At 40.5% G+C, this 21,193-nt stretch overlaps 1 protein-coding gene across 1 annotated transcript in view; it reads right to left on the reverse strand.

The window, feature by feature from the left end:
- Positions 1 to 21,193, reverse strand: part of LOC129121849 (uncharacterized) — a 56,721-nt gene that overhangs the window by 22,389 nt on the left and 13,139 nt on the right. The window contains 18 exon segments of the mRNA XM_077180557.1: positions 2,273 to 2,483; positions 3,608 to 3,794; positions 5,035 to 5,201; positions 5,975 to 6,166; positions 7,364 to 7,471; positions 8,412 to 8,549; positions 9,616 to 9,730; positions 10,099 to 10,321; positions 11,338 to 11,474; positions 12,332 to 12,479; positions 14,360 to 14,397; positions 15,384 to 15,470; positions 15,587 to 15,751; positions 16,138 to 16,200; positions 17,020 to 17,062; positions 18,452 to 18,492; positions 19,556 to 19,687; positions 20,160 to 20,296. Of these exon segments, the coding sequence (XP_077036672.1) occupies positions 2,273 to 2,483; positions 3,608 to 3,794; positions 5,035 to 5,201; positions 5,975 to 6,166; positions 7,364 to 7,471; positions 8,412 to 8,549; positions 9,616 to 9,730; positions 10,099 to 10,321; positions 11,338 to 11,474; positions 12,332 to 12,479; positions 14,360 to 14,397; positions 15,384 to 15,470; positions 15,587 to 15,751; positions 16,138 to 16,200; positions 17,020 to 17,062; positions 18,452 to 18,492; positions 19,556 to 19,687; positions 20,160 to 20,296 (2,332 nt within the window).

Here is a 21,193-nt window from a genome sequence, read left to right on the forward strand (position 1 = left end):
CTTGCATGAGGGAGGGACCATGGTTCACTCCATACTCCTGCAATCTGACTCTGTGACATTCCTTTATCCATGATGCTCACAGCAAGTATTTGGTATGCTTTTTGCAGAGATAAAAACAGTTTTGTTTTCCAGGAACAAGGAATGTTCACACAGTAAACCTGAAGCATATTACTGAAATGCCAGAATATGTGGAGCAAGGCAGAATTTTCATTTTGCAAACAAGCCTTTATTGTCTTGTACTGTATACACAAAATTTTTGCATGGAAATAACATTTCTTCAGAACTGGAGGCGGCAAGAATTTATGGCAAGAACCTGTTTACTTTTTCATAATAGGGTTTTCAGGTAAAAATGGAGGCAAATTCCAGTATTATATGCAGAGCACATAGCATTATATTTCTGACTATGACTAGTAAAACTACCATATAACAAAAAACCAAAAAAACCACAAAAAAACTCAACCCCCACCCCCCCCCCCAAAAAAAAAAAAACGTGCATAGTTGTTCAAAACCTGACAAGTTTCAAATGTTAATATTTATGCCGTGATCTTTAGGCTGGCAATATTGGGCTATAGTTGCACAAAAATGTAAGTTTTGTTTTGACATAATAAATGACTATTATTTGACTATGTTGGAAAAGTAATTGTGAACCAATTTGTAAAGATAGTTTGTCATCACTCCTTGCTAAAATGAAAATCCTCAGAGTGTCATTTTGTAATGAGCCAAACATGTTATTTGGCTGTGAAGGAACCCTGTTATTTTCATGTTGGGTTCCCTGGGCTGACGAGGTAGGCAGTCTATTAAAAAGAAGTTATGTTTCAAAACAAAGATGTTTTGTAAAATATTAATATGAAATGTTTCAACTTACCCAAGCATTTTCCCTGGTTTATTTTAGTCCCATATTATAATATGTAGTTGATACACTTTTTTTCTGACTGAATAGACTCTTTGTTCAAAATTTTCCCAGTTGTCTCTAGGACACAAAACTTATTAATAAAGTGTGTTTTCAATTTGACTTGCTCCTGGAATGCAAAAGTTGTTATGGATTTATAATTTTTACAGCTCACCCTCAGCACAGTTTAGTATAGTTTAAAAAAAGGCACTTGCAATAACAGGGAAAAGGAAGGAAGTTTATAAATGCAAGCACACAACAAATGTAATTGGTGTTTTTGTGCTAGATCCCATGCATGGTCTTCAGGTTGTTTTAAGATGGTCTTAGTTGTTTCAGACTTCTGACTCACTTCTACTCAGTTTGCATGGGCAGAACTAAACAAATAAGAACAAATAAGAGGGTTTTTTTTAAATAGGCATATGACCTAAACTGTTACACTGAGTAACACAGCAAAGTTTTCATTGTCTATTGGAAGTAAAATATTTTCAAGTACTTTCTCTTTTTAATTTAAGAATGGTATTTTATTATGAGAAGTAACTCAACAGGGAAAACAAGATCCAGGGTGTTTTATTCTGAAAGCTTCAAATTGAAGTGTTAAGGTTTTATGTATTTTCTCAGTACAAACCGATTAAAACTGACATAAATCAACGGGGAATTTTGATGTGCCAAATTACACCCTTTGTTTTAAAAAAGAAAAAAAAAATATGTGAAAAGTCTTACACCACTTCCTCCTGAAGTTGCTCCTTCCCATCACATATGATTCATTCACAGCCCAAGAGAGCCCAGGATGTGGATGTGAATCGTGGGGCTAGTCGTGAGCACATACTTGTCCCTCTTTACGTTTCCAGCCTCCGTGGCTGCTCTTTGGGACACTTGCAAAACAGAGTTGACCCAGGGATCCAATACCAGCTTCCAGCTGTGTCTCAGGTTCTTTTTGTTTTCCAGGGCTGGTCGTACCTTGTGTTCCACAGTGCAGAATTGTGGGAGCAGAAGTTTATACTCCCTTCTAATTGCCTGTAGGTGTGTTGGCTGTGTTGTATAACTGCAGCACTGTGGCAATAAAAAATTATTTTCCTTTATATCATATATTATAATAAGTTAGGCTTAAAATCACACTACTTAAAAAAATCTAACAAGAATTTTAGGCAAAGAGTGTTCTACAGATAACATTAATTTATGGAACAAAACGTAAGTAAAAATTTCCCACACAATGTCTTTGCTTATAGAGATCACTTCTTGGGAATGGAAAAACCCCAGCAAATGACTGCACCGGCTGGGGTGGTTTCTGTAGTGCAGAACAGCCAGTGTTTGAAAAAGCTATATCCCTTCTGGGTCCTAGAACATGAAAAACTCCTCTGAGAAGATAAGGGCAGTTGGATGGGCAATCAGCACATCTTCTGCCTCCTCCTTTGCATCGCTGTCTGCAAGGCCTGCATAATCATCTGAGAGTTGTTGAGGATGTTGTACTCGCTGAGATTGAGCAGCTTGCGGTAGTTCTCATCGGTGTATCTGACCGAGAACATGCAGTAGGGGGAACAGGAGCTGGTCAAATCCAGCTGGCCTTCCTCCATCTCTGAGCAACAGCGCTTGACACCTGAGAGAAAGAGTTGTTGTTGCTGTGACATGATGTTTATCTTAACCAGTGTCAAACTGTCCATAAAGTGTTAAAGAGCAGGACTTTTCTCCTGAAGAAAATTCATAGGGTTTAAATGCAAACAGTGCAGGTCATATTCACCACCCTAGTCAAGAGAACATTGTGAGTCTGAAGTAAGGAGGCCACAAGGGAGAAATGAGGGATGGCATCACCATGTTCATCTACAGCTTACTCAGAAACATTTGTCTCATTAAAGCCATGGATCAGGCAAGGATGTCAGCCTGAAAGGGCACTCCAAAAGCCAGTGTCCATGCACTGCAGCTGGGATTTCTACGAACCTCAGTCAAGGAAGATTAATTCCTAGTAAGAGAATAGAATTTAAGTGAGAAAGGAGCAACAGAAACATGTGGAAACAGAGTTCCTTCAATGCTGAATAAGGTCCAGGGCATCTGCCACCAGGATCCATCTCTGCCTTTCTGATTTTTGTGTCACACAATTCCACAACAGCAGTATTTTGGGCTTAACCTCCCTGCTACCAAGGAGCAGAGCAAATGCATCCTAGTAACCTGCAGTAAAGAAGAGGAGTACAAAGAAGATGATCTGGCAGAAAAGGAGTGACAGGCCCTGAAAACAGCACAGTCAGTACAATGATCCCTGGGCTGATGCTGTACCAAAATGAGACCCACTAATCTTAATGTTACTGGAGTTCAGCCTGAAAGCCAGGCTTTCTCCCTCATCCCTCATATGTAACACTATGGTTCCTCAAGTGTAGAATTAAAACCTGAACAATAGACAATATATGCAGTGGGAAATAATCTGAGAGAGCTATACCTTTCATAGGAAAAAAACTTTTGGAATTGGGTAGGACCACTTCAAGTAACAAATGGGAGAGAGGTGAAGGTAGACACCATCCAGCAGACACAGGCTGTGCTGGTTTTCTTAAAGCCACAATGAAGACATGTGTTAATATAATAGCTTTGACAGGGATGGGAAAACAAGTTCAATTAGCTAAAGTGCTCCCCCATGAACCCAGTGAACAAAGACAGCCAGCAGCAAGGAAGTTTCTATCTGAGTCAGGGAAGCAGTGGTCTCTTGTTTAATGCTTTGCTACTACTGTAACTTACCAGGTGCTTTGTACTCTTGGAAGGTGTCATTCACAAGGGGAAGAAAAATCACAATCGGACACCCTGGCATATCTGAATCTTGGAAGATGTAGCACTCCTTCAGATTTTTCTTATCTTCATCAGTCAAAGAAATTGTTGGGAATGGGATTTTCTGCTCTGAGTAGTATTTACATGCCTTATCTAGAGACTGGAGGATCACAAAAATGGTCAGCACTGGAAATCAACTTCACTGTGCAAAGACCCCAAATTGTCATCTACTATCAAGGTTTTGTGACTCAGACCCATAGGGCAAGTTCTGTCTTATCAAGGGTTACTCTATATATAATTACCACACATAGTGACTACATTGCTAATCATAAGCTCTAAACAAACACAATTTCAGAATTAAAGAATTCACCCAGTGCACAGCTTTTTAAAAAAAATTGAAGCAATTTGCAAAAGTTTAGGGTAAAGCATTAGTTTTAGCAAATGAAAGAGCCTGTATTAATGCATTGTATAGAATTAACTAGAGAAGGAAATCAGCAAGAAAATGTTTAAGGTATCTTATATGCTTGGAAGCCAGGAGATAAGAAAGTTAAGTTTGAATGTGCAATTTTATCTCTGCCGGTGCAGTCATTATGGCACAGTGTTAATTGAGATTAATATTTTACTGAGAAAATCTGAAGTATTAGGCTATGCTATATATTTTCCTTGAAATGTTCAATAAAATATCATGTAAAGATATGCACTGTATTATTTACTCTGCACCATCTAATAGCAAACACTATCAAGTAGAAAAAGGTTTCTACTAAAGTACTTAAAATTGTAGCAGCCTTTTTTTATAAGTTTACCTAGACAATGAATGAGGCTGAAATAAAACTTCATTACATCTGTCTCATCCAACGTACAGATGGATAAAAGATCTGAACTTTTTTTCTGCCAGCTAATTAGCTCTAACTCCACAAAATGGGTTTTCTGCAGGAAGATGCTCATCACTGAATTTTACTTGTAGTGTCTTATTTGTCAGCCCAGAAAGGATCTCCTGCTAATATTCAATTAACTCTTTTTATATTCTAACTTAAGTCAAAAGAAATAACTTCCTCATCTTTATGAACATTCCTGTGCATGGTCTGTAATATGCACAGGAATATTATTTTTTATTATTTATACTGCTTGAGTCAGTATAAAGCAGAAGGGGCTCCTCCCATTATTCTAGAAAAGACCATGCTGACACCCCCTTGAATAATTCAACATGTTCATAAACCAGCAAGAAAGAGTCCAGGAATGGCAGGAAGAAATAAGAACAGTATTAATCACTACAGTGAAACATGTAGGGGAATGCAGGTGTTGTAAACAAACAGATGATAAAACCAGCAGTTCTGGATGCTACAGGCTGGGCATTTACAAGTAAAAGGAGACAAAGCACATGGCAACAACAACATCCTCACCGATGTATGTGATCCAGTAGTATAACTTAGATAGATGATGACATCCACCTCCCTCTGTGGCCTTAAAAGTGGTGCACTGCTGGTATTGATGAAAAATCCAGCATCTATCATGCCCAGCTGATCAGGACTTTGCATCAGCTGGTTGGGACGTGAGTCTAACACAGTGTCTAAAAGGAAAATATTTTATGAATAAGAATAGATCTGTGGGTATTTTGACTGGAAAAAGAAATGTAAGGTGCAACTGACCATTCCAGAGGCCTGGTTTAATTTAACTGCTATGCTACTAGATCATCAAACAGGCATGAGAAGGACTGCAAAACACCTACGTTCCTGTTCTGAAAAATCAGTGTTGAGTTTCCAGGCAATATACTGGATTAACGTGGCACACATATTAATGCCTATTAGATACGTCTAATAATTAACTTAAATCTGCCTTGCTTCATTTCAGTCATTGTTTCATCTTCTATCTGCCATTGCTTTGGAGAACAAAGTATTTTCAATCCTTCATACATTTGGACTTACGCTTCCCACTCAGTCCCCTCTTCTTTGGACTAGAAAGCCCCACTCATTTCCAATTTTCTGTTATAGGCGATATTTTCTTGGATATTTCAGTTGCATCTGAAGTTAGAAGTATAATCTTGCCAAATTAAGCTTTCTCCTATATTCACTCTGCTCTCTGCCACTTTAAATTTGGCTCTGTCACCTTCAAGTCTACCTTTTTAGTCTGGACTGCAGAGGTCTCAGCTGAAGCAAACGAATACAAACATTAAGTCTTCAGTACCTGACAACACTGAAGTCTTAGTGTCTTCTCTCTATTCAGAAAATAGATGTTGTCTTGGGAGGATTTTTATCCCCTGCCAAGTCTGACAGGCTTCTTTCCTAAAGTACCCACCCCAAAACTCCCTGAAAAGGATGCCAGTTAGATATTAGTGGCCATCACCTTTCCACCGACAGAAGTGCTCATTCTCCATGTAGTTGTTGTGCAGCTGGTAGCCCTTCAGGAAGTTGTGGTGCTGGGCCACGGAGAAGCGGTCGGTCAGCGCGCCCCGGAGGGCGCTGGACAGGGGGCCAGGGGGGGTGTACATGCGAGTCCTCAGCTCGTGGGGTCTTGTGGGCAGCACCGGGTCTTCATCTAGAGCAGGGGAGAAAAGCTGGTGAACCTCTTGGTAACTTACGCTCCTTTCTGGCTGCCCTGGCACAAAGGGAGTTCTCAGGGGTTGTTCTGGGATGATTCCCTAAACACACACAAACTCTTCTGGAATGGAGGGAAAGGAATGGCTGCTGGACAAAACTCTGCTGATGGTCTTAAGCTTTGGGCTGAAGACAGTTCATCAGAAGCAACCTTTAGTGTTGGAAAAAGGACATCTTAAGGAAATTAGGCAATTCAGAAAATGTTCTGTCAGAACTTAAATATCATCACAGGAAGATAACATGAAACAGACACAAGCATGGAGAAAATGGGGCTGATGAATAGGCTACTGCTCAGCCAGATGGGCAACAACAGCAGCAACAGGGTCCATTGCAATTGCAACAGTGACAGCTGCAACCCAATGATCACTCATGGCTCCATGAGCATATGCTTAATCAGCACAGTAAGAGCACTCCAGGAGAACCTGGGGCATACATTCATATTCAGAAACTATGGGTACTTTAGGGGGTGGGTACATGGCATATGGGTGAAAAGCAGAAATATGGCATAAGGTGTGGTTTCCAGAAATGACAATGTGCTTTGTCAGCCTGAGAGGCTGACAGTGGAGCAGGAGAGACTTGGTGGTTTCCACGATTGCACATTGTATTTCTGTCTTTTTCAGGATGTCTGTAATTATAGTTACTATCATATCAAGAGATTTAGCAATAAAATCACTGTTTCTGTATTGCTTCAGAAAATACCCTCTGGGCCTCATTTATCTTTGTGTCAGTATGAATACAATGCAGTAATTACTGTACTGAGTAATAAAATAAAAACCAAGGAAATTGATTAACCTGTTGATATTAAGGTTTATTCTCCTCAGTAAAAAGTACCATATTATCTGCTGTTGGTTCTTGGTTCTGTATGGTTAAGTGAGAGCTGTAATGCCAGAACACTTCCTGAGAAGTGTCTCACCCCTCTAAAACTTCCTCTGAAGGAACCAGTAGAGCTTTAGTAAATGTTTAGTAATTACAGCAGCTTTTCCCTTTTTCCCTGATTACCCTCTTCTTCTTACTCTATTCAGTGTGAGGAGAAGTCACTATCTCTTAGATCCTATGATGCCAGCTTCAGCAAAGGTGACAAGATGATGCCAAAAAGGAAAATAAATGACCATAAATGAAAGACTTAGTAATTTCTCACCAACTTCATCTATTCTGTCTTCTGTCCATCTCTTCCAGAAGTCCTCTGAACTGTGGGACAGTCCCCATATTTGTAAAAGGTTCACAGAAAATATACTGCTCCACATACCTGTAAAAGGAATTAGTGAACACAAGGACATATTTTAACAAGAAAATGCCCTTTTCCATCTATTTTGACCTCCTGGCTTAATTTTTAAGGGGCTTAATGCAAATATTTCTAAACTTCTATGCTATTAAATTCCTCTTAACTTTCTGTATCATTGATTCACATCATGCTACCAGCATCAATTTTGTGCCTAGCCTACTGCGTGGCTCTGCCACATGGTAAGGAGAGGAAAGAATGTGAGGCAAGTAAAGGAGAAAAAAAGACACACTTGCTCAAGAGGCAAAACAAAGAATTCAGATAACACATACACCACAAACGCATAATTTCAATCCCCACCTTTCTTTCTCCAGTTTGTGTTTTTCTGTACCTAGTCTGAGCAGTGACTCTTTCAACACCCTGAATTGTTTCACAAGGGGATGAACTGGCTTTTCAGATGTCTGTTTGTAAGACAAGATCTCACACCACAGTTTGTAAAGGCTCACACATGCAGCAGGCTCCAGCTCCACTGTACACTGTTTTCTCCATCCAGGATTACCCCTCTCTGCCTTGCCACAAGGGCACTGGTGACTCTGTTGACAAAACAGAGCGACACCATACCACCAGTCACTGTAAATTTAAATCTGACTATCACAATTGGACTTAGGTTGGAGTGCATTCAGAGAGGAATCAGAAGAATAAGCAAAAATGCAGGAGTTATTACTTACAATGAAAGAATTAATGATCTTCATCTATTCCATCTCTAAGACAGACAACTCATCTACCAAGACAGTGACAAGAAACTAAAAGAAATTACTGTTTTTTTACTGTATTCTTTTGGATAAACCACCACTCCCATTTCCCTGCAGGCAGTGTCCAGCATGTTAGGACAGAACTATCTGCCCATTGGTTAACAGCATTTCACCCTTCCAAAGTGCCTCTGTGCCAGGAGACCACTATACCTCACCTTGAAGGTAGCAGATGCGGGACTCGGGGAGCTTTTTTAACATGCGGCCCATGAAGAACTCGCTTCCGAAATGCTCCGTGCGAACAAACGCGCCGTACTTCAGCAGTCCCACCTCGTAGGGAGTGAACTCCACCCACTCTGCAATAAATACAGCCACAACAGGACATTTAGAGGGCTCCCAGACAGGTGTGGGGAGAGGGGAAGCTTGGGCATACATTGGTCTGGGTTATGTTTAATATGTTGCTTTTGCAAAGCCTCACTCTCAAACACAGATCTCCAGGGAGGTGTCCGAGCTTGGGCATGGTGGCGATGAGGAGGTAGGAGCAGTTGTGCTGATCATGGTGGTGCTGCTGGTGGCACAAGTGGCACACTGGAGGCATGGCAAGGCTCCAGCCTTGCAGACCCCATGTGCACACACCAGTCCAGGGTTTTCCAGCACCTAGGTAGTTTTGCCCTGCCCTTCTGTACACCATGTCCAGGTGACCAGTACTTCACCAATACAGTAATTGATCTTCCCTAAATAATTGTTTATGTACAAAGGTGGGTACTCAGCTCCTCAGAAATTATTTTTTCTGTAAGAGACCAATGATACTCTCTGTGTGTGGTACTAATGGAAACACAACTAGTTCTTGACTTTCTTGGATATCCTCTCCAAGTGAAGTGCAGTTGTCTGATATAACTGCAGTGTGAGTGAAAACTGGGACAGAAATGTCATGGACTGTAATTTCCTTTTCATTTCGGAAACGGTTCATTTTCTTGCCTCAACAAAAAAACATTTGATCTGAATTTTTCTCTTCCCCTTCTCTTCCTTCTGATCCTCCATAGGAAAGAAACACAAACAAACAAAACAATGAGAAAAGCAACAGATTCAGTTGGGAGCCTTCCCAAACTCTACCATAACTATGTGGGCTTCTTCATACTGAAACAATAACTAGCCATTGAGAAAAAGTAATTATTGGATAATTCCAATATTTCTCAAAATGGCCTTTCTGGCAGAATTTCTACTGCATAAGTTGAGACAGGGAAATGCTGCTCCCCAAAACCCTTGTATTAAAATTGTAAGGTATGGAAGCGATGGTTATTTCTCCAAATAGCAACTAACACATCAGGATTGTTTTCTCCAAGTGCTGCCAAGAAGAGAAGAGTGATAACATGAATTCAGCTGCCGATCTTAGCCTGAGAGGATCTGAAACAACATCCATACCTTTGAAATCATTGGTGCTGTAACTATCCCGGACGCAGACCGACACATAGATGGGCAGTGGGTTCTGGCCATCACACAGTGCTTCTTGCTGATCTGAGAGCTTGTGGGGGTCTTTCTGGTTTTGAAGAAAAAATGTTCACATGAGAGGAGCCCATGGTGAATTCACTGGCCCAGCATGGAGGATGCACCCTGGCAGCTCCACCACACAGAGCACTGCAGGTACCCCCACCAACCATGAAAGACCAGGGTCCCAGGCTCCAGCCTGGCTTTGTGCATGGATTCATAAAGAGATGAGGAGGGAGACAGCTATTTCTGCACACATCTATGAGTGGGCGAACCAAAACCACTACAATGTGCTATTTTGTTACCACAGAGAATTCCCGTCTGTTTTGAGGTACATTCTCTGAAAGGATGGACTAATTTCCTCTCCATCCACTACAGGAAAAACACATGGTTCTTTAAGAAATGGAATAGCCATCATACCCCATCGTTTAGCAAGTACTCAATCATGAGACCCCAAAGATCTATGAACGATGTCCTGTATCCCTCTTCTTTCCGCTGGCAAAGCTGCTTGTTGTAGTACTTCATGCGATCCATAGAGAAACAGCCCATCTTGCATTTTGTTGCTTGTTTTTGGGCTTCACCGATATGTGAGTCCAGGTCCTTCTGTGACCAGTAGGCATCTCTGTATAAGTTGGCCATTGTCCTGGAGAAAGACAATGCAGACAGCAAAAGTTAAAAGGAGAAAACGACGACTGGACATTTTGTGCTTTCGGAACAGAAGTTTACATTATGGATTCCCTTCTGCTCACACATACTCTGGTTTAGCTGCTCCATCCAGCAGAATGAGCACTTCAGAGTTTCTATGACTGTTTTTAAAAATGGCACTAAAAAAGAGGTGGGGTTTTTATGTTCTTAACCCTTTTTTTTTTAAGCTTCCCTGGCAGAAGCTTAAGGGATAAAACTGCCAGGTGTGAACATAGATATATTTGTGAAGCATCAATTAGGCAGAAAATTATAATAAATTTTCTTTGCTTGTTTTTCGGAACCTTAAATTCATTCATATTAGCTGCTGTCTCGTGCCTTGACTCATGATATCTTATATATATATATATATATATATATATACATATCTTATATATATACATATATATACACTGATATCTTATGATATCACTATTCTTTATTTTAACATCGACCTCTATTTTTTAACCAACCTCCTCTGCATGGGACAATCAGACATTAGGAAGCTGTAGGTCCTGTGAGCAGGGAATAACACTGCCCAGGGAAACACAAAACTGGCAGGTTGCAGGGTCCAGTGTTCACTGTCCAGCAGTTTTTTCCAGCTAGAAATCACAGCCAGTATCAGAAACTAATGGGATCACAATAGCTGGGATTCAGTGGAGAAAGGAAGAGGCATGATGCTATGGGCATCCACAGTTACATTCACAGTAACTACTTATCTGAAAAGCATCTTGATGAGTGTAATTGTCATATGCACATTTAACTGCTGCACATGTGGAGTTGATAAGCACAGTAAAGAGTTGCTTACAGAAAAAGCATGCACTAAATCAAGCTAGTACTCAATGGCCTGTTACTGAGAAACTTGTTTATATCATGTTTGAAGAAAATCTCCTGATCTTGTCTGCTTTTAGAAGGTACTCTCTGCAGCAGTGTGACCCTCAGAAAGCCTGGTCAGGCCTCCTGCTCGAGCTGGCTTACCACGTGGTGCCGGACAGCCCACTGATGTATGTTATACAGTCCAGGAGATTTAACTTCTTGAGTCCCATGAGGCTGCCATACAACCCTGTCATTGACTTCAGTCCTCCTCCTGTCGTGATGATAGCCACGGTGGGGACCTGTAGGGCAGAGGGAGGATGGGATGTTCATGCTGACAGCATTCAACATTGCAGCCCACACTGCAATGGTGTCTGGTCATCACAGCCAGCCCAGGTCCTGATCTCAGAGCCCAGATCCCTATTCAGAAGGAAAGACTGCAAAACCCAGCAACAACTGCTACTGCCACTTATTTCCCTTTGGATAAACATGGGTTCAGAGATTAACCCAAACTTGGATTCTTGACCATCTCTAAGGCAAATACAGATGAACAAGAATAAACCTTCTGCGGATGCAACAATGTATTATCTATGCATCACTCACTCCACCACTCTTACTTCACACACTGACTACTTCTGTATGAAAATCTGCATGCCAACCCCGTGAAGAAATACTCAGTTCACAGCTACTGTGAAGTTACCCTCAGCAATGCTGTTATTATTCAGTATCTTGAAGTTATTTTAAAATAAATTATATTATTTTAAGGAATTTCAAAACTGCAAGAAAGAGAAGATATAAGAGGCACTCAAAGATGTTTGTCCTAAACTCTCACAAAGTAGTGAAACTGGAATAAAGGAAAAAAAAATCTTTGCTGTGGAATGCATTCAGTATTTCTGAACCAAGGCAGTGACAGCTCAGCCTGACAGGAATGAACACACCTCAACTATGAAAAATTGCAAATTGATAGTAATGAAGGATGGTGACTGCAAATGGTGTTTTCAATAACAAACCTTGGCAGCAGAAGCAAATGTACTTAAGACACATGGACCAGCTGGTACCTGCACAACAGATAGGTGTGGCCTGTTTTGCTGACCACTCATCTACAGGAGTACATGAAAACACTTGAGATTCAAGTTCTATCCCCTCAGCACACACGTACTTCTTGATCCTGCAGATCGTGTGGTAGGTGAAAAACATTTTTGAGAGCACTTGCTACATATCTCTTTCTTTTCCCCAGGAAAGCCATCTCTTCAGAACATAAGTTAAACCCAAAGCGCATGTCCAGGTCCTGGTGGCATGAACAATTGCTAAGATAAAAACAGACACATATATCAAATATTAACACACCCATATGGATCTTAGGATGCTGATCAACGATAATTTACAGCACCCTTCCCTTCAAACAGGATGATGCAACATGACAGGAGCAAGAGAGAATAATTTTACTATTTTTAAAAGTATGAAACTCGTGTCAATTAGTAAGACTAATTAGTGCCATCATTCCTAATTATTGAAAACTGGAAGAAACAATGTACAGTGTTTACAAATAAAAAGATATTTATATAAATATTCTACAACTGAAAGATTGACAAGCTTAGAAAATCCATGGAAACGGGAAAATGTGAAAGTATTGACTCCCATTTAATTCCCAATTCCCATTGATTCCCATGTAGCAGGTTATTTCCTCATTCAAAATCTGAAAATAACACCCAGTTTCCAAAGGCTGGCATATTGAATGTGAATGAAAATTCTCCTTTTGAGGAACTGGAGTGGGAACGCACCCCCCTCTAGCGGTGGGCACGGCTGGGGAGGGTGGCCGCGGAGCCCAGCTGGCTGGAGAGACCTGGGTGACATCAGCCCCTGGATGGGCAGAGAAGGGTCACTGGGCAGGATTCACCCCTGCTGCTCTGCTGTGTCTACACCTGCACAGGCTGTTTCAGGGATCAACGCTGGAAGTTCTATTCCACATCAACCTTGACAAAAATTGTAAGGCACATCTTCTCGCAGAGGAAGATTTCACTGGAGTCTATTTTGAAATTGAATAAGACATTGCTTAAGGTCCCACAATTGTAGTTTATTTCCCTGGGCTTTTCTGCTCTTCTGCTCACTAATCTCCCTCCTGGTTCTTCCTGCCCTGCTCCTACAAGACATCAATAGGCAAGAGATGGTCATGGTCAGGTCAGAGCTACATTGCCAAATGCCAGGGGTTTGCTTTTTCTTCCAGTGACACAACTTCTCTCTTCTACTGGGTCCATAATTCCTATGAAACTAGTAAAGAAATTTAATTATGAGCTTTCTCCACCACCAAATTTGGATAAAATCAAGTTTGTATAAACTATTATAACCTTATTTGTAAACGAATTCACACAATGGGAATTGAGTTAGGTGGAGCTGCAAAAGCCAGTTTCTATTGTAAATCACGATCCAAACAAACTGTTTCTAAAGTTCTCTGAAAATAAAATAAATAAACAGAAGCTGTTTTTCCTGTTGTGGTATAACACTGATTTTCCTGTTATCATTGACCACTTGCTGTTTTGAAATTAATGACAGAAAACTCTGTTTGATTTCAAGATTACTCTTTTCCTTTTATTTCTTAGTGAGACACACACACAAAAATACCAGTTTGTCCAGTTCTATGTGTTCCATATAGCTATGGATAACCTGAAGTATCTCCATGTTTACTGATGAGTATTAAGAAGCATGTCTTCAGATGTCAAACCACAAGTTAACTTGTTTACCTTACTTTCTACTCAATATATAGTATAACTGGATTTAACAGAATACAAGGTTCATCACCACTGAATATTAACAGTAAAGCAAAAATAATTCTTAATTCCTGATTAAACAAAAAGTTTACATCTGACTATTCCTTTTTTGTCATTGTCAGCTAGCTTTGTTATTTTTGTGAATTTCAGAGACTGACATTGACCAAAGAAAATATTCTGTGGTCAGAATGAAAGGGATAATGCTGAAATAAACACATGTTTATTTAATGCTTTATCAATGGATTAAAGCCAAATCTTCCTAAGGCTAATTATATATTATATATTATGCATGTATTTTATGTTTTATTATAAGTACATTCTAGTTTGCAGACTGAGAATGCTTGTTTGTATCATTTCCATGTGGCTAAAACAATATGAAAATCAATGAACCAAGTATAAAGGAATAAAAGAAAATCTCTTACCAAGTTTTTGCTGTCACATTCAAGTCAAATCTTTTCTCCTGGAAAGCAAGAATGTGTAATTTTTAAATTTTAAATTTTCTATTTTCCCTTTCTGTCTTGGGGTCAGAGCTTGATTTATAACCCAGTAAGGTCTGGCAATGACAAACTTCAACATCTGAGATCTTGGCATATATTTCCAAAAGCATTCACTTATCATTAGTGGAACACCCCTACCTACAGATCCTAAATCCTCCCATGTTGAAGAAACCGTTAAGCATCCTGGTATAAGAGGTTTCTGAGACTCACACAGTAGGTCCCATTTCCTGTACAACCCATAAGCTTCCTGCAGCATCCTGAATCACCATTTTTGTGCCTTTTCCATTCTTTATGCTGTAGTGCACAGCACATCTTTGACATCCCAGCCATAGTCTCACAGTGAAGAGACTGCAAAGTCTGCATTTGCTTCTGCCCACACTTTATCCTCTCTTAAAAATCATTATTCCAATCTTCATATTAAGTTATAAAATGTGCTTTGTTCTGAGAGGATATCTTAATGGCTCTTTAAAATCAATATTCTCATTATATTATTTAAAATACATACACTATGACTAATATTTTCAGCATATTTCAATGTATTGTCCTCTTAAATAGATGGTTGACTAAGGACAGGTTTATTGATGTTTTCCTATTTTGTGCCCAAGGAGCAACTTTTCAGTTTGGACCCTAAGCAAAGGGGGAGTCAGTGAGTCTTTGGGTAAACAGGGAGAGATGTTCTGAAGGAAGAACATGTGAAGGAAGTACGGTATTTCCTTACATCCTTTTAGGTCTCTGTCTCCACTACTGGCACATAATGGAGATTAATACTTGGACAACCTGTCTCTGTGGAGAAAACATCTGGAGAAACAAAGGTCCTGTTTTCTCAAAGTCTAATAGAAGAGCAGAATGTTTCTGACACTCTTAGTGGCCATCTGGGACAACCTTATGAGGAATGGTCTCTATTGGAGTGACCCTTTATTACCAGCATATTACCAGAATGGATGCCTACCTCTGCAATGGTTGTTTTCCTTCCCATGGGCAGCGAGTTCAGCATCACAACTGGGGAGCCTGTCTCTGTGCTGTACCTACAGGACCACTGGGAAAACAATATGCTTTAGGATACAACCGTGAACGGGTTTATCCTCTCTCCTTCCTCCCACTTTCTTGAGAGCCACTCAAAATCCCTCCACCACTGAGGCCACTCCAACATACAGGGTGGTAGCGCCTCTTCTTTGGCAGCATGACATCCAGCGTTGGCTCCGCGTACTTGATGTAGTGGAACTCGGTGGGACACGCTGGGCTGACCATTCCGTTGGGGCCGAGCACGATATCCTGCGTGCCCTCAAAGGAGCCCTTCACAGTCAGGGAAAGCTCTTTCTCTAAAGTAGCAAAACAAAGATGAATATGTTTAAGCAGAAAAATGTGCTAGCTTGATTGAAAGTGGGGTGAGGATGGCGCCCAGGACAAAGTGCTGGCACTACAGGGAAAAGAGCAAAGTGGATACTTTTCTGACAGAAAAGGGACTTGGAATACTCCTGCTGTGATATAGAACTGGGATTTCAATTTTATTGTGCATTTAATAGGCCTTGTTAACATATATCTAGATGAGGTCATTGGAGTCTATAACAACCTAATGTGTTTACCTGACATTAACTCTACTAAATACTCTAAGCACTATTTATTTCACTAACACATTAGATGGAAGGTGCATCTTCTCATAAGTAAGCATGCAATTACTGGTAAATAGATGACAAAGCAATAACCTTACTTGATTTTTGCTTCGTCTTCTCTGCCACTTCAACTTCCAAGCAGCAAAGTTCACGACACTGTGAAAGACAGAATGCAGGATTTTGTGAGAAAGATCATCACATCCCATCCTTGTTACAGGGAGCTGTTACCCCTCAGCTTGGAGTCACTTGGAGTTCTGAATTCCCTGGCGTCTCCGGGCTTTTTCCCATTAGCTGCTGACTAAAGAAAAGGAAAAGCTTTGGAGGGAGTTGCAGGGATTGCATGTGTGACAATGACTTAAGATTCAGCACAGTGAGAGGAATTTAAAAAGAAGGAAAATTAGGACCGTTTTCATGATAGTGAGCATAAATACAAAGGGTTAAACTAGGAAATAAATAAAGATATGTCACTGAGAGATCAAGAGTCAGTAGTAGGAAGGGTTTTCTGAAGAAGCATTGCTTTTAGCATTTTGGGTTGATTTTTTTTATGGTGCTTACTCTTCTTCAACATACTGTGTTTTGTCAAGTCAGTATTTCACACAGAACTTGCTCAAGGGAAGAAAAGGTCTGGGTAGATTATCAATAAGTGATTTCACAGCCTTTTTGTCATTGTGTTCTGGTAGACAGTAGTACACTTTTTGAAGTACTAGTACCAGAGAAAAATTCTGTCTCTGTATGTGTTTTTGAGTGTGTGGTGTGGTGTGGTGAAGTATAGGAAAAATTAGAAATAGGGAAGTATAGGACAAATGGGATATCTCCAATGAACAGGTAAATAAAATGTCCCATTCTGAATGTATCTAAATAGGAAAGAAGAAAGAAAGAGAAAGAACTGGCCTACTGGCTTCTTTAATCCCCACCCTCCCTTTCCCTTTACATTAAGGAATTACTTATAGAAAATATCTTGGGAAAGACACATACCACCAGCACTCCATTGCTAGCAATTGTTTCATGAGGACCAGGTCTAGGAAACAAAAACATGGATTTTTTAAAGTTAAACAAATCCCATTCATCTTTACCCAGGATGTTGCCCTTTCTTCCCACTTAAAAAATAACAGTCTGAGGGGACCCCAGCAAGCATGTAACAAGCTCCTTTCCTTGCTTGCATGGACTGAGCACTGCTCTGAGGAGACTCATCTCTGTACCAAAGCTGAGCAATGTGTAACATGGTTATTTTTTACAGTGTAATCTCATGATCATCTAAAAAAAAATCTTCTGTTAGGCAGTCAAATTTTTCTCCCTGTAACATGTGAAATAAATGTATTTCAGCTGATACACCAGCATGTCCTTGTTGGGAAGACAGTTATATGTATTTGCTGGCATGCAAATATTCTGAGTTGCAAGGGACCCATGAGGATCCACACCAAGTCCAACTCCTGGCCCTGCACAGGAGAACCCCAAGAATCACACCATGTGCCCGAGAGCATTGTCCAAATGCTTTCTGAACTCTGGCAGGCTTGGTGCTCTGACCACTTCCCTGGGGAGCCTGTTTCAAAGTGGCACAGGGCAGCCAGTACCAATTACATGGGAAAAAAACCCAAACACTTTCCAGATCATTCAAGTGAATGAAGGAGATGTGAAGTCAGGACATGGTGTGGAGCAACTTGACTTCTGGCCTTGGCTCTCCAATAGTATGAGAGCTGGCCTTAGCTAGTCACTTTATTTCTGCCATGCCTTAGTTACCTTGTGGCAACACAGAGACAAAAAGGGTGATTCATGGGTGGCAGGCTGACCATGCTGGAGAAGGAGCCTTACATCCTTACAAGAGTTCCCATCCCATTGTGATTGTGTTAGGCAGAAAGAAAACACAATTACTAGAATTCAAAGAGTACTGCAAGGGAAAATTGAAGGAATTGCAGATACACTGAAAACCTAACTAGGATGTTTCAACACTAAAACTGTGTCAAATACATAACCTGAAACAGGCAAGGAAAAATTGATAGGCAGGAATGCCTACAACACTCAGAAAACCTTCTGAAATGTCCCCAGGTAGATAAATCATAGAATAGTTTGGGTTGAAAAGGATCTTAAAAATCATCTAGTTCCAATCCCCTGCCATGGGCAGGGACAAATTCCACTAGACCAGGTTGCTCAAAGCTCCATCCAGCATGACCTTGAACCAGTTCCAGGGATGGGGCATCCACACAGCTCTCTGGGTAACTGGTAGATGCATTGTTGAGAGCAGCTAAGCTACAGAACATGCTAATCCATCAGGTGTTGGGGACTGCAGCAATAATGTAGGAGAAGGCTGAAACTTTTTTACAGAAATACCCAAAGCATGACTTCTAATACTGTTTTTTTGTTTTATCATTAATGATTTTTGCATTTTTAAAATAATCTCTTTATCACTTACGCAACCTCCAATTTGAATTCAACCTCTAGTTCCTCCGTGGCCTGAAAGCAAGAAGAAGATATTAAAAGAAGTAGCTACATAATACTTTGTCCTTAGTCCAAGCCCAAGTCCCTGACAGGCAATATTGAAGTTATTGGTTGCAATGAGTAGCCTGTGATAAATACTTCAGACTGGGTGGCCTCAATCTACAATTCAGCCAGATGATTAAATGATTCCTTCCTCATCTCCTTCTGACTTCACAATATCACCAAAACAACCTATACTTCTTAGTGTGAAGCTGCTGCAAAAAAACAATTTGCAACTTCCTTTATTTTCTGAATTCCACCCTTTTCTTCCAACTATTGCTGGCACTGTCCTGCCATGACTTACAGTACTTGCTATTATCTTGGAAATTAAACATACTTTACACCCATTACTTTGCCATAATAAACAGAGAACAGTGAGTGATTCAGAATTCCTATTATGCAATCCCAAGTAATGCAGTGTTGATGTGTACAAGCTGATTGTGAATGACCTAGTTTGGATACCAGAATTTGTCCCTGGTAGCAAGAAGTTGTATGTGAGATATTTTGCTGATCTTATCCTTAGATCTCAAAGGGAATCAAGATTATTTTTCCCATTTTATAGATGGGAAACTGAGAAACAGAGTGAATTGTCATCCATTTATAGAGGGATACACACAGGGGCAAATTCATCTTTGCCTTTTGGGGTGAAAGTAGATACAAGCAAAGGGGTGGGGCTTTATGAATTATGGGAATTACTCAGGTTATGAATTACATGGTGAAAAAAATATGCAGATTATTCACCCTGCAAGAGCTGTATGGCCTTGGTGTTGCTCAGAGGTAGCTTGCAATTAGATCCCTCCCCTACCTACTGCACTGTTTCAGTCCTATGGTCTTTAATAATTTAAAAAATATTGCAAAGAAGAGTTCAGACTCTCAAATTCAGATTTTTTTAACCACATTTTTGTGGTTATAATTTGAATGGCAATTAATGCACTCATTACTGGGATGAGTAATCCATGGCAGGTTCAGAAATATTTTGAGACTGTTCTGTAACTCTCCACTGGCTTCCCAGTTGCTTTAGTTGCTTAGTTGCACTTACATTTGGGCTAGGTTTGAAATATAGGATCACAGTTTTTTCAAGTGGAAGTTTAGCAGTATCAAAGAGTGCACAGAGGAGATGGTCATCTGGAGTAGCAAAATCCTCATCATACACCGTGAGCTCGAGCACATTCTGGAAAAAGAAGGAGAAGAATTTTGTTATTGTTTCTCAGGCTGGACATCATTAGCTACAGGCAAAAAGTATTGCTGAGGATAAGCTTGAGAAGAAAAGCTGAGAAATTAAACATCATCCCCCTTTAGAAAAACATACTTGAACTGCATATTAATTCTTGTCCAGTTCATTTTAACTGCTGTAATGAAATACCTTGGCTATACCTATACAACAGCTTGGGTAACTCCCAGATTCTGTATCCATCTGGCTCTGACCGGTCTCTTGTTTCCCTAAAACTTCAAAACTGAGCTCGCTTTCTGGCCCTCCTCCATAGCACCATTGAACAGGCACAGGAACTCTGTCATCTCTGCTGTTAAATGCTTTGAGCAGTCCTTTATTGTGTGCCATCTCTTAAACAATTCCTGGGCATGGTTCAGGAAATACATACACGAAATCTTCAGGCTGCTTCAAGCAGACAACTTTGGTTCCTTACCTTGACCTGACTCTGGATTCTGAAGTAGAAGGTTTCGTTCCACACTGGATTGTCAGAGTTCCTCACGGTTTTAGTGCGTGATCTTTCACACGTCGCAGTCGGCAGCCACAAAGACACGTAGCAATCAGCCTGGCTTACTGGGCAGGGGAGAGGCAAAACAGTTGCTAATTGGCAAAGGCAGCAGAGCTGCAGGACACTGGAGAGGTTACTGCAGCAACTGGTACCAAAAACAAGCGTAAGTTATTTAAAGATAGAAAAGTCTGATGCAATGTAACTTTCCAGGATTCCCTTCTGAGAGGGAAAAAGCACTGACCACAAGATGACCTAGAAGAGGAAGTGGCTTCTGTTCTTCCTTGTATGAGTTACAGACAGCACTGATATTGTGCATTAAAAAAAAACACTGAGAATTTTTTCTTCTAGTCACCCACTTCAGTTTCTCAGCCAACAAGCTTTCCTGTGCTCATGTGTGCATGCACACACACACACACACACACACACAGTCACCCTGAGCTGCTCTCTGATAAGAGGGGTTGGGACCCTCCTCCAGTTTTGAGAACAACTGCAAAAGGTCTTCATCTCTGCCTTGCCCTCAGTGATGTTCTTTGTGAGGGTTTATGAAAGGAGCTGCAGAACTACGCCTGCCCTATGTGATGGCAGTGTCTTCCTCCAGAAAGGGCTCACTGAATTAGACATTGAAATTTAACTAACTTCCACCTACAGGAAGATGGGGGACCAAGTCTCTCTCCCAAAAGGTACCAGAAAGTTAGTGAAGAATTTACATCCTCTTTCTCACTTAAATTAAGGTATATCTCTAACAGCTACAGACAAAAATGCCATTTACTGTGTTTCTTCTTGGAGGTTATGCAAGGTACTTCAGCACCTTGAAAGCCTCTCTGATGCAGTTCTCAACAAAAAAAATTGTCAGCTGTTATGTAATGCAAAAGGTGACTAGCTTTGAGAATTATGTCCTGTGATGTGAGACTTTTGAGAGAGACGTGATGGCAGCAGTAAATGGAGAAGATCCTTCAGCAGCA

The sequence above is a fragment of the Agelaius phoeniceus genome, chromosome 6 (assembly GCF_051311805.1).
Source record: "Agelaius phoeniceus isolate bAgePho1 chromosome 6, bAgePho1.hap1, whole genome shotgun sequence".
NCBI lineage: Eukaryota > Metazoa > Chordata > Aves > Passeriformes > Icteridae > Agelaius > Agelaius phoeniceus.